The sequence below is a fragment of the Mytilus californianus genome, unplaced genomic scaffold (genome assembly GCF_021869535.1).
Source record: "Mytilus californianus isolate M0D057914Y unplaced genomic scaffold, xbMytCali1.0.p SCAF_1, whole genome shotgun sequence".
NCBI lineage: Eukaryota > Metazoa > Mollusca > Bivalvia > Mytilida > Mytilidae > Mytilus > Mytilus californianus.
The window spans coordinates 102989040-103003775 of NW_026262581.1; the positions used below are offsets into that span (position 1 = coordinate 102989040).

Genomic DNA, 14736 nt, shown 5'->3' on the forward strand with positions numbered 1-14736 from the left:
CCATGTTCTTTTAAATTTTCCGCTTTATCAGGATTTTACAAAAGCCTTGTTTAACGGAGTTTCAAATTTTGAACAAGATCTTTTTTTTTTTTTAACACTCAAATTGATTCTTTGTTGAACATCTTGCTGTTCAAGTTTAAAACTTGATGTACAACATTCCATCATGTATCCCTGTTAAATTTACCACTAAAAATCCAGGGAGAATATTCAGTAAAATTAACTATAAATAACATTAATATAAATATCTGAATAAATAAATTACTATTACAAACAGACTTTACTACTACAAAATTAATTTATAATTTATATTTATAATAATATCTATTTTGAACTAGATCTCATTAATTTTGATAATTGTCAGAAATTGGTATTTTTATTTTTAGATATCAATGTAGTTAGATTTTGTGTCAAAACCGGCTATCTTATTAAAAAAAATCAGAGTTTGTATATTGTTAATACACCTGATCGTTTATTACTATAGCATATACTTTTAATGTATCTTAGGTAGCTTTTATCATATGTCTTAACTGAGTGGCTTTTGTATTTTATATTAAAAGAAGTTGTATGTTAAATGTATATATGTTTATACTATAGATGAGACGTTAATAAAAGATTGAATTGAAGTGCATAAAAATTTTGTCACTCGACGGTTAAGTAAACAACAACCAATCAGTAGTACACGTAGAAGCAACATTCATACTGAATAGGTTTTAGAATGAGTAAAGTTACAGTATTATGGGTTAAATCTATTCAAACGCATGGGATGACCTTGTCTTAAATACTTCCCACTGAGACAATTTGAAAAATGAATGATTCTGTATTTTCTTAGGAAATTAATTATTCCACTTTATGCTTGGCTTTAACTTTTTTAATATTTTTTTTATAAAAAAAAAAGCCAGGTTTTTAAATATCTATTTATTTGATTTCATATATTTTATTCTATTCGTAAATTGTTGTCAAAAAATAAGTTAAACTACGACTATCATATGAGATTGCTTCTCTTTATAAGATTGATGAAAAGTTTTCAATTATGAAGGAATCGCAAGTCAGGCCAATTTTAATATCCAGCGATGATTGACATTTAATAAACAAACAAAATACATTTTAATCGATTTGATTGGTAAACGTTTTCTCTATAGAAATTGTTAGCAATTTTATTTGATTTTGTGAATTTAAACATTGCATTTGTCTTTATTATCATATTATGCAACCAGACATGATCGTAAGTGGTCACTAGAATTGATTGCTAGCTTGATTGGTCGCTGAAATTGGTCGCTAGTTTGAGTGTGGTTATCATACATGACATAAGTGTGTTCAAAATGACCTGCAAAGAAAATGTTATATCCTGTTTGATTTTGACATTTATATGTAAACAAGCTTACGGTAAGAATAAGTTATATGTTTCTTTATATCAAATAAAATCATCATTTAATTATTTCTTTTTAATCAATAAAATTATCAGAAGCTCATCTGCTAATAAGTGAGTGACAAAAAAATCTGCTTTAATATTTATCACATATTGTTCACAAAAAGTTTTGTTTATTAATGATCAAGTATATCATATGTATCAAACATTTATATTAAAACCAGGGGCCAGTTTCACAAAGCTGTCTTAGGACTAAGATATGTCTTAGGATGGTCTTACGACATATCTTAGTCCTAAGTGGGTTTCACAAAGTGGTCCAAATTTAGGACATCTCTTAAAGTTGGTCATAAAGTTAGGACTACACGAGAGGTGTCTTATGATGGTCTTAGGATAGTCATAAGTTTATTTTTATGAATTACACTTATTTTTTATATTTATTTTGCAAATTATGTTATTATTATTTGATTATCTAATCTCCTTGTTCTACTCGTAACAAAATCTTTATAGGTTGGCGGATTATCAACAATGATTTATCAACAATGAACATTCGATTTATTTATATCAAAAATGCACGATTTTATCCTTTAACCTTTTTATAACCGATACAGTGAAAACTTGAATTCAACTCACTTGTACAAAATCAAATAATCATCAGCTTATTGGGTTTTTTTTTCTCAAATTTTTATTTGAATTTCTATATGCATATTGGTGTATTATTAATAGATTATTTAAATAAATTAAACTAATGCTTTATATTAATTTTACAAAATATCTAATTCTGGAATGTTAATCAATACGTTAAGTAATTTATTGGAAACACATAATACATTTACATGAATTTTTCCATGAATCCATGTTAATATTTAAAAATTTAAAGAACTTGCGACAGGTTTAGGATATCTTAGCTAAGATCATCCTAAGACAGCTTCGAGGCGAGGTCTGAGATATGTCCTAGGATAGTCATAAGAGGGTCATAAGACATGTGCTAAGATATATCTTATGACATGTCTTAGGATAGCTTCGTGAAACCGGCCCCTGGCGAATAGACAAGTCCTTACAAAATAGGTTTTATTAGAGATCGATATAACAGGAGAAATAGCAAGTTGATACGAAAAATATAGACTAGTATAATTTTTAATCAGATTTATCTAGTAATCATCTGGTGAATGAAATGTTGGGTACCCTTGGTACATCCTGCGATTCTCAGCATCATATGATCCCCTTTTTGACCAATCAGCAACTTTCCTGAATACGGAAGTTTGATATGCATATGGTCTGTTTCCAAGTTAGGAATTTCACCAGTTGCTGTCGTTTGTAATACACATATAGTTTATGTTTGTCATTTAGAAATTAAGTATTGATGACAGATCTTTGGGAGTTTTGGTTAAATTTATTCACATTTCATTCTAGATTTAGAGCATGATATATGGCATAGACACCACTCTATTGTTAGGTTTCTTTTGTTTTTATGTTTTCGTGTTTTTTGTGTTTTCTGTTTATTTAAGATAATAGCCAAATCCATCTACGGTAAACTTTACCTGAATGAGTTGATACCTTTATAGTTTCTAAATTAATAAACGGAAAATTTTAGAAAGATTTGTTATAAACCATGACTGTTCCAAAGTACCGACTATTGTTTTGACAAATTTTGGCCAAACTGACTTCTTATAACGAAATATAATTCAAAATTCCGCTTTAGCAATACTTGAAACAAAAAGAATTGTATTTTAAATTTGTGTTTGAATCGTAGCTAATGCCCCTTTTAATGAAATAAAAATATACTGGTATATTTTAAACCAGTAACGGTTTTTTAAAGTATATATCTTTTAGCAAAATATCTTGGCTCATATATAAAAATTAATGCGAAGATCTCAAAATGAGACAGTTTTTGTAGTTTTAAACTAAATGCAAGAAGTTTAAAGCCCGAATGGAAAAATGTATGACAAAATTCAAAGATGTAAACAGATATCTGACAGACTGATACACATCTGAAGGATTTTAAGTTTATAATAGAGTTCAAGGGGCTAAAAAGTTAGCTTAGCCTTCTTTTTTCTTTGGGTTAGTATGTATAACGAGCTGTTATTTATCAACTTCAAAGATTCCCTATTCGGACAAAATTCTTTTGGTTTCTCATTATATAAAGTTCATTTGGTTATCCAAACTGCAAGTAATTATTTGGATTTAGATACTTATACTTATACTTCCAGCGACGGCTTGTACAACTACAGGAGAGCCGGATCTAACACGAAATTTCCAATCCAGTGATTCAGGAGCAGGTAACATTAGTATACACTTTGTATTTTAGTATAATTTAGAGTCAATAGTAGTTTACCGATGTTCAAATCTCATTAATCATTCCAAAACATTAAAATTAAGATAATAAACAAAAAAATGAGGGAATTGCATGAACTCCAAAATGAGCGTGAATGGAAACGTCGACAGGGTTAGCATTTCATGCTATGCATTAATCACCCGCCATGCGAATCAACACTCAGTCAAAGAAGTTCGAAATTGAAAATAGGACACAATCGGATAATTTACAGATCAGACGACTATTTTTGTATCTAAAGATCTAAGAAAACATGTTTGTAGTGTGTTGAGACACATACACATCGTTACGGTCAACCAATGCATGATGGTGTCCAGGTAAAACTTTAGTAGTGCAGATTTCAGTCGTTGTTACTAACAACACTGTTTAAAAAGCTTTTGTGTCAGGATCACACCCCTATTAATGAAGTCCGTATCGTGTGAACATGCATGAGCGAAACGTATGAATTGATATATGTTCACCACATACGATGGAGCAAATACCGTGTGTTATTGCGGAGAAATAGGAATTTGACAATTGGAAAGTTGAACTCATCACGATTGTCAAAGTTTCTAGATTGAAGTCGTCCATCTGTCAATACCAAGGAAACGATCCAGATATGAAGCAAACATTCTAGTCTCGGTATACGTAGCATCTCTAATCTCATGTTCACAGTGATAAGAGATGCAAGCATTCACTTGGAAAAAAAGGAAACAACATTTAATTATTTCCAAGCGTCCAAAGCGCTATTCTTGATTTACCTTCATCAAGAACGCTCAAAGCCGAATATTTGAGAGCCAAGGATGTATAAGAATTGAAACAGTTGAAGAGCTATTATATATATGACCAAAAATTTAAATGAGGAATGTAAACTTGATTCTGAGAAATGTGCCAACTTCACATTTATTTAAAGAAAAATATTACAAATTAATTCCAAAAACCCTCAACTACATAAAACAATCATGAAAGTTTTAACTTTAAATATATACTGAAATATATTTATGTATTACCCAACCAACAAGTATGTCACATCACTCGAGCATGTCAGGTGACTTACATATATGTACTTTCCCACACCAGACACATGTTTAAAAAAAATATAATATTGTATTCATAAACTTATTTTCATTTTCTTGTAACTTTGTGTTGTATATTTTGTTGTAAAAATAATCATGTCTACCTGGGTATTTTGTATACTTAAACAGAACTTTACAACAAGTTCTAATACCTCAAAGTCTAAATAGCAGAAAGCCAATTGTAGTGCAAACTTAAACTTATGCTACAAAAATGAATAAGATTATAATTAACTTACCTGTTAATATATGACATCTTGTTTAAATTTATTCCGTAAACATTCATATTATCTTGAATATCAAATCATAACTAATGATGGCAAACACGTTGAATAAATTAACTAATATTGAAAACCATTAACGAATAGATATGAACTACTCCGGTAAACATGAAATCATTAACATTGTAATGTAATATATCAATTTACTTATATATCAGGAATATTTAGTGCAATGATGTACACTAAGTAAATTGTTAATAGCAATAGAGTGTAATAAAATATATTAGTCATGTTATTAAAAAAAAGAGTTGAAATTCCTTTAAGTTTCAAATCTTCTATAGAAAACAAAAAGGCATTCACTCCCCGCCAAAAGTTCTAGTTATATACAAAAACAATCATAAGTAAGCACATAGGCCAATGTTTTCCATCATTTTGATGAATTATGCATTAGCTTTCGAGAAATATCAGCTTGAAAGTTAGAGTGTCAACATGGAAGTGAAAAATGTCAGTTTGGTAGTGAGAAATGTCAATGTTGAAGCGAGAAATGTCAACATGGAAGTGAGAAATATCGACTCGGAAGCGAGAAGTATCAACTTGGAAGTGACAAATATCAACTTTGATGTGATAAATGTCAACTTGAAAATCAGAAATGTCAACTGAGAAGTGAGAAATATCAACTGAGAAGTGAGAAATGTCACTTGGAACCGAGAAATGTCAACTTGGAAACGAGAAATGTCGACTTGGAAGTGAGAAATATCAACTTTGAAGTGATAAATGTCAACTTGGAACCGAGAAATGTCAACTTAGAACCGATAAATGTCGACCTATAATTGAGAAATGTCAACTTGGAACTGAAATGTCAGCTTGGAACTAAGAAATGTCAACTAGGATACGAGAAATGTCTACTTGGATGTAAGAAATGTCACTTTTGATGGGAGAAGTGTCAATTTTGATGTGAGAAAGGTAAATTAGGAAGTGAGAAATGTCAGCTTGAGTGTGAAAAATGTCAACTTGGAAGTTAGAAATGTCAACTAAGTAGTCAGAAATGTCAATTTTGATGTGAGAAATGTCAACTATTAAGTGAGAAATATCAACTTGGAAGTGGAAAATACTATGTCCCTACTGGTCTTTAGTATTACTGATATCAGTGAAAACATGCATGTTTCGATTGTGAAATACAAGGTTGGCCATTTCATAGAGTTGAAATTCCTTCCATCAAAAATAAAGAGACATTTAAAATCCACCCAAAATTTCTAGTTAAATACAAAAAAAGAAATGGATAGCTGTAAAAGTTAAGCGAAATATACCAAAGGGACATTCAAACTCATTAAGTCGAAAATAAACTGACAAAGCTATGGCAAAAAAAAAAGGACAGACCAAAAGACAAATAACAGTATAAAAAACACACCACAGAAAATTAAAGACGGAGCAGCACGAACCCCAACAAAATTCGGGGTTGATCTCAGCTGGTGCTCCAGAAAGGTAAGCAGATCCTGCTCCACATGTGGCGCCCGTCGTGTTGCTCATGTACAAACCCGGTTTGTAAATGTACATCGGATTTGAGTTAACTATTATGAGCTTTTAGACTGGAAGTTATTCGGAACATAGAAACATATTTAAGAACTTGTTGTTATTTTGAATTTCAGGGGTGAAAAAGATGTAAGATACATGTTCATACAAGATGTGTATATATCTACATTATAATTTGTTTGTCTACAACATGTAAAAGTATATAATGTTTTGTTAGCCAATATCAAATTGTAAACGAAACTGCCTCTGGTTACTGTTTCATAACTGACTGAGTGTATTAATAAGACTTGAAAAAAACTGCTCAAAAGTTATCATAAACTGACTGAAAAACATATTAAATGCAATGAAAATATTTTGACTAAGATTGGGTAAAATGAAACAAGAAATACACGGCAACAGAAACATGTTTTAAGGATACACATTATCAAAATAATCACACATTTGTACTATTAAGTTTCTATCAGGAGTCTCATTGTGGTCAAAACAATACCTGATGTTTTATAAACAAAACAAAAATAAGGACAAGTGGTATGGTTGCACATGAGACAACTATCCACCAACGACTGAAGGACAATTATCTTTGATATAGAAAAACCAATCGAAGAAAGCAGAAATGTAATGTATCATCAAACCATATACACAGTGAACAAGAAAATCTTAAACTAATCACTTTTCTTATTTGTAGGTGTGGCAGTGTTGATGGATCATGAAGATTTTAAATTTGATTGCTGTGGTTATGTGAGCAAATGGAACTTTCATGCCGATTCACCTGGTAGTGTCGATGCCATGGTTTGGCGGAAAGACACTGGCAATACGTACACATTAGTTGGTTACAATACAATAACATCAAATAGTAAGCTTGTAAATAATGTTATAATTATTGTCGATGCAATGACGGTGTAATATTTTATATCATTAATGTATCAAGGCAGGAAATGTGAAGTGTACACTTGTTAAAATAAACAGAATACGTAATCTTACAAATACTGACACAAGTAATCCTTATTAAATTTCTAGAATAAATTATAATTATCTGTACCGTAATATTCAGTTCTCAATCGATCAAAGCAAATTTCTAGATGAAAATCAAGTTATGAAGAAGACTTAAATGTATGGGTTTTTTTTAGATTTTAAAGTCAGTGAGATAGTTACGATCAAGATGGTCACCAAATATTGACTTTGTCAGAACATAATTCTTTTAGCGGAACGTAAAATCAATTGATAGGACTTGCGTCTGTTTATATGCATTTATAACTGATATGAATAAAGGAAAAATTCGATGAGAAAAAAAAGGAGCAAAGTCGGTTCCCACAGGAATACAAGTTTGAGAAGCATGTCCTTATTTTTATATGTAAACAAATATAATAAATATGATGCCAATAAATAAAAAATGTTTTTCTTAAATGTGGTTTCATGTAGGCTTATTCGTTAGAAATACATGCTTTCTTTTCGTAGATACCCAAAGCCAAGAGTCGGAAGTTATTGCAAATGGAAATAGAATTCGAGTTGACAATGACGATCTTATTGGGTTGTAAGTTTTAAAAAAATTGTTCAAAGTATCGATTTTTTTTAATTGAAATAATGTTGAAACCTAATTATCAATTGATTTTATTATTGATTCTTAAAAATTTCGAAATCTTTTAATTTAAGGAATGTACCCCAACTCCCCCCCCCCCCCCCCCCCCCCCCTTCTCATTCATAGCCCTGATTTTTTTATCCGGGTTTGACTTTAATTTTGTCTTTTAGGGGTTTAACATGGATCGGTACCTCTGCTGGTGGACTGTTAGTTCCTATGATATCAGTAGCCCAGTAGCAGTATTTCAGTACTGGCATGCAAATACGAAATACGGATATTGTTCCAAATTATGGCCTCAAAAATCACTGAAGAGACATTCGCTGCTACAACAACATTGATACCGCTAATGTTTTAAATATTTCCAATGGGGACTAACTGTGCACCACTTATTGCAGACCTGTTTCTGTATTGTTACGAGTTACAATTTATGACTATAATCAGCAAAGACCCATCGAAACAACATCTGATACAAAAATTTAATAACATTTTAGATATTTTGATGATATCTTGGCTCTCAATAATGCCGACTTCAGTATGTACACTAAAGAGATTTATCTTGCTGAATTGACTTAAAATAAAGCTAATACTAACAATGAACACTGCCCTTTCCTGGATCTTGATATCTATATCTTTAACGAAAAGCTTAATACCAAAATTTACATTAAAAAAGATGAATTTTCATTTCCTATTGTTAATTATCTATTTTTAGATGGTGACGTTCCCTTGTCATCATCTTATGGTGTTTATATATCTCAACTGATTCGATTCGCTCGTGTATTTAACAACGTCTTTGATTTCAACGAAAGAAATCTCTGTATTACTGAAAAATTATTACACCAGGGTTTTCGATATCACAAACTTGTCAAGACATTTACTAAATATTAACATCGGTACAAGGAAATCATTCGTAAATATAAATCAACGTGCAGACATCTAATACGTTCAGGTATTTCAGATCCAATCTTTTATTGTAATATTCTATACAAAGCACAAAAATGTCGTCATTCACCTCATAAGGTAACAAAACCTTTAAACAGACTGTTACGATACTGTTGTCAGGTCATTAAAGATGGCATATTTTGGAATTAATATTGATTACTAGTAACTCATAGGGTCTTTACATGGAAATAAATACATTTATTCTAAAACCAGTTGTTGGCATGATACGGGTTATCTTCTTCTCGTTTATTTTATGATGGTATGATACTATTAGTAAACTCCTAACGAGAGGGATTGTGCTTGATTTTCAAATGATGAAGACATAATCTTTCAATCAGTTTAATTGGGGTCTGGAGCTGGCATGTCAGTAACTCTAGTAGTCCGTTGTTAATTTATGTTGATCATTGTCATTTTGCTTAGTTTTTTCTGTTACCTATTCTAACATCGGAGTCGGACTTCTTTTAAACTGAGTTTTACTGTGAAAATTGCTGTGTGTTTGTTTATTCTACATTGGCTAGAGGTATATGGAGAGGGTTGGGATCTCACAAAACATGTTTAACACCGCCGCATTTTTGCGCTTGTGTCAAGTCAGGAACCTCTGTCCTTTGTTAGTCTTGTATGTTTTTTTTAATTTTGGTTCATTTATATGTTTCGGACTATAGTGTGACGTCCATTTTCGCTGAACTAGTACACATTTTTGTTTAGGGTCCAGCTGAAGCCCGCCTCCGGGTGCGGGATTTTCTCGCTGTATTGAAGACCCATTGGTGGCCTTGGGCTGTTTTCTGCTCTTTGGTCGGGTTGTTGTCTCTTTCAAACATTCCTCGTTTTCATTCTCAAATTTATTTAAATTTGAAAGTTTTGACTGTAAAACGTGTACACAGGGTAAACTTATTTATTTTATGTACAAGGTCCGTTACCAGTTTGATATTGTATACGAAGTGTTCGATTTACAAACTATCCAACACGTCGACTTTATTCATAAAATTATATCAATGAACTAAAATATATACGACTGCTCTTTGCGTTTTATTATGAAATATCTGTTTGGGGGGTCATAAAGCTCTTATACATCCTTGGCTTTCAAATATTTGTCTTTTAGCGTTCTGAAGCGATGATAAATCCAGAATAGTGCTTCGGACGCATGAAATTTATAAAGTGTTGTTTTCCTTTTTTTCTATATCTATTCTTCTTCATATATATATACTGGTGCAAAAAACCTCGTCATAGATACTAGGATTAAACTTTATACCCCAAACGAGCGTTTCGTCTACAAAAGACTCAACAGTGACGCTCGAATAAAATAAATGCATATTTGTACAATTACAAATTCCTCCTCGGTTAGGAAAAAACTTGTTCTAATGGCGCACTTATGTACATGTACCCTACAAGCTATAACACTTGTTCAATACGGTACAATTTGTACAGGTCTGTTAGTTTCTAACAGGCACAAGCCTGTTCTTTATTATCCATGTACTGTACCTTAGACTTATGTCTTCGCAGACTCTATTCTGGTTATATACGATTCTGAGGGTCATATCATAATTACAGACGGGATTTTCCTTTACATTCCTCATTGTTCAACTTAGCATTTCCTTCTTAACACCCCTTAATATTCGACCTGACCTAAAATTAACCCACCAAATATCTTGTTCATTTCAATGTTTTATCTAAGTATAAACAAAACGTAAAATAAGGTTGCTATCAAAGATGTTGATGTGTACTGATTGATATTTTAGTCTTAGATAAATGATTTTTTGCATTAGTTGTTATTGGTTTTGAACTAGCTATCAGTAACTGCGAGTACTCTCAGATCTGTACAAGTGTGTCTGTTGTAAGGGATGTATAAATACCGTGCCACGTCCGGTCTGTGTTCTTTGTTGACATATTTGTTTGCTTTTATAGTGAGTAAGATTATAACACAATGTTGACTGCTGTACCCCTATTTTTGACATTTCTACCTATTATGTCTGTTTGTTTTGTTCACACATTGTTGTCAATATAATGGAATTTTATGCGACTGTCATACAAGTGAGAGGTTTAGCTAGCTATAAAACCAGGTTTAATCCACCATTTTCTACATAAGGAAATGCCTGTACCAAGTCAGGAATATGACACTTGTTTTCCATTCGTTTGATGTGTTTGAGCTTATGATTTTGCCATTTGATAAAGGACTTTTCGTTTTGAATTTTCTTTGGAGTTCGATATTTTTTTTATTTTACTTTTTGTTAGATGTTTTTCTGCTTTGTATCGATCTGATGAGTTAAGCCCTTTTCAGCTGATTTTTATAGTGTGTTCCTATGTTGTACTGTAACGCCACTGTCCATTGTTAGGGGAGGGTTGAGCGCTCACAAACATGTTTAACCCCGCCACGTTCTTTATGTGCCTGTCCCGAGTCAGGAGCCTGTATTTCAGTGTTTGTCGCATATTTTTCTTCGTAAATTGTTTGGTTGTAATTTAGGCCATTAGTTTTCTCAATTGAATTATTTCATATTTTTCATGTTGGGGCCTTTTATAGCCGACTATACGGTATTGGTTTTTATTATTGTTGAAGGCCGTACGGTTGCCTATAATGCTTACATCCACTTCATTTAAACTTTGGTGGATAGTTGTCTCATTGGCAATCATATCACATCTCCTTATTTTTATACTATTGAAAGCTGTCTTAACTTAGATTCAGGATTTTTATCACAACTCTGCATTTTGAAATACACGTTTAACTTAGAAATAATTTAGTTCAAGTCAACAAAAAAAATGAAAATCTAAAAAAACATTTTAGGTATAAGCTAATAAAAGGGAATATATATTTATCCAATGGTAATTTTCAACATCACAAACAAGATTTATTTGGTAAGCACAATTAATTTTTTTGGAATACATGCTTGTTCAACGTCTTTTTAATTGCTCTGACAATTTTTGAGTAAATTTGAAAGACGAACATAGGGGATCGCATGCTTCCCATAGACGTATTAACCTGATCGTTATGTTTTATAAGTTCATCATACTTCTAATAAATATGTGTCTGTGTGTGTGTGTTTTTGATAAACAATACTTTCTTTTATTTAGACATACAATCAGCAGTACATTCATCATACCACATGATCTCGAGAACAACGGACAAGGAAGTGGAGGCAGAAAAAAGGAAACATTGACCAACGTTGTATCATCAATGGCATCCCAAAGTCCTTATGACTGGTCTTCTGCAAGTTCTTCCAATGCAGCTTGTGCTATTCAAGCGATTACTACACCAAGTAAGTGCACCCACATGCGTGTTCTACTTTTATCTCATTGATATGTATACACTTTTTTTACTCATTGTTGAAGGCCATACGGTGACCTATAGCTGTTTATTTCTGTGTCATTTGGTTTCTTGTGAAGAGTTGTCTCATTGGCAATCATACCATATCTTCTTATTTTTATATGCATGTTGTTTTCTTTTTAAATCTTGAAAGGATTTACTAGAATACATAACAACTTTTTACTACTTAATCTCGATAATTTAAAACATTATATATCACATATGGATTCACCAATGACTTTCCCACAAACAATCATTATCAATTTTTGTAAGAATTGTGTTTGTTTATAGACTCTTAAACAAGTATAGTATCATCTAGCTGAAAGGTTTATTAGCTTTTCATTATTTAAATAAGTTTCGCATTTTCTAATATTTTGGCACACTGAAGTGACATTTTTTGTCGTAAGGTGGTCATTTATTTTTGAACATTTTATACTTTAAAGCTTAGTACTGTACACATTTCACTTCAGGCCAGGATCCATCATTGTCAGGGTTAAACGACATAATAAAGTATAATGACGAGGTATTTGCAGGCGATTTATTGTCCACATTTACAGCTACTGATGGCGACCTCGAAGACACAAATGATTTGCTGATAACATTTAACAGTGGCACAAGTTATTTTGGACTACAAAATACCAGTAAGACTTGCTTAATATTTTGGACTATACATACAGACGTTTTTTTAAATGTCCCACTTGAAATGAATACTTTAGAAAATATACTTAACAATGGTTAATGTATTGCATGCACCTACGAAAAGGTAGTTTCAAAGTTTAGAATAGAACATTTGAAGTATTGTAGATTTAAGATATTTTTTTTACATTCAAATATTTTAATGCTCTTATTTTCCTAATGGAAATAAATCGGCTCATATTCTTATTTAACGTAGAACTAGGTATCAAAAGAGACTGTTTGTTCACAATTTTTGTTTGTAGCTTCATCTTTAACAAATTTTCAGTACTTCTTTGCAATGCTTACATTTTTAAAGACTATGATTCGGTGGTTTGTCATAGCACTTTAAAAGTATACATTTGCATGGTTCGTATAAATTACTACTGTATATGACAGATACGCTGTGTCTCTGTGTCTCAACTCACTATAGACGTGTTTTCGCGGTCTTAGATAAATAGGTAACAGAATAATTGTCTGATTTGTAAATTTAGTAATTTGTCCTATTCCTGGATGTGACATTTTCACTGATTTTTAATTTGCATGAGAATGATGCACACATAGCAGGAGACGCTTATCCTGTCGACAAACCCGGTCTCGTTATTTGTCATTTTGAAGTTCATGCGATTCCTCCATTTTTTTATTTCTATACATTGATTTCTATTTTCTAAATGGATTTATGAGATTTGAACAGTGGGTAAACTACTGTTGCCTTTAATTTAAAATCGTATGATAGGTGATTCAATCAAGAAAGTTTACCGCATTGACTATCTTCATGAGGTGGAGTAAATTTAACGACAGTTTTAGCATTTTTAACACCGCGTTTAAATCAACGACCAGTTGAACAACACACTAATCATATAATTATTTTTAATCGAATGATTAAGAAATTTTAACGACTCGTTAGAACTAATATATGATGTGCAAACATACTTATATGATGTGCAAATATCCTTATATGATGTGCAGATATAATTATTTGATGTGGAAATGTACTTATATGATGTGCAACTATCCTTATTTGATGTGCATTTTCCCTTATAATATGTGCAAACATCTTTGTATGATGTGGTTGTGTCATTATATTATGTGCTTCATTGTATGATGTCAAAACGTCCTTATATGATGTGCTTTCATCGTTGTTATGGTCAATGAACATGATAACGATTAGAACGATTACTGTCTACGTCATAACTGATTCCGATCTGCTTCTTCGGAATTACTATAAACCCGGCTCAAATATGTAGCTATCGTTTAGAAAATGGTTGAGATTTTAAAAACATAAACCTTGGCACGTTGGTACCTCGTTTATAAGATGATTAAATCACATCTTATATAATTGTTGGAAAATTGTCAATATATGAATTGCAAATTAAGTTTAGGTTTAATCGATGGGTCTACAATAATGAACATACGGTTAAAGTTAATAAATTATGTGTCCTCGACTGTGTATTGAGCACCTGGAGTTCAAATATTTGATCTACCAGAGGATATTCTGCATTTTGTTTTTGAATGCCAGTTTACTGTTTCTGATCTAGAAGCTCCAGCCTCGTATCAGCTTCCGGAAGTTCATTTTATAGAAAAAATGAGACAGTGCAATTTAACAAAAATCAACTTTTCAAACATTTCGAAGGAAGATTAAGATCAATTAATACAGGATCTAGTTGCGAAAATGTAATAAATAACTTTTATTGCAAAGACACCAATTAAATCACAGTCATTTTAAAAAGTATTTCATAACCATCGCTATAAAATT

General features: G+C 31.7%; 1 protein-coding gene across 1 annotated transcript in view; it reads left to right on the plus strand.

The window, feature by feature from the left end:
* The first annotated feature begins 1210 nt into the window (after positions 1-1210).
* Positions 1211-14736, plus strand: part of LOC127728348 (cadherin EGF LAG seven-pass G-type receptor 2-like) — a 53430-nt gene continuing 39904 nt past the window's right edge. The window contains exons 1-6 of the mRNA XM_052235699.1: positions 1211-1383; positions 3574-3642; positions 7184-7351; positions 7954-8029; positions 12077-12261; positions 12779-12949. Of these exons, the coding sequence (XP_052091659.1) occupies positions 1320-1383; positions 3574-3642; positions 7184-7351; positions 7954-8029; positions 12077-12261; positions 12779-12949 (733 nt within the window). The 5' untranslated portion in view covers positions 1211-1319. The remainder of the gene's footprint in view (positions 1384-3573; positions 3643-7183; positions 7352-7953; positions 8030-12076; positions 12262-12778; positions 12950-14736) is intronic.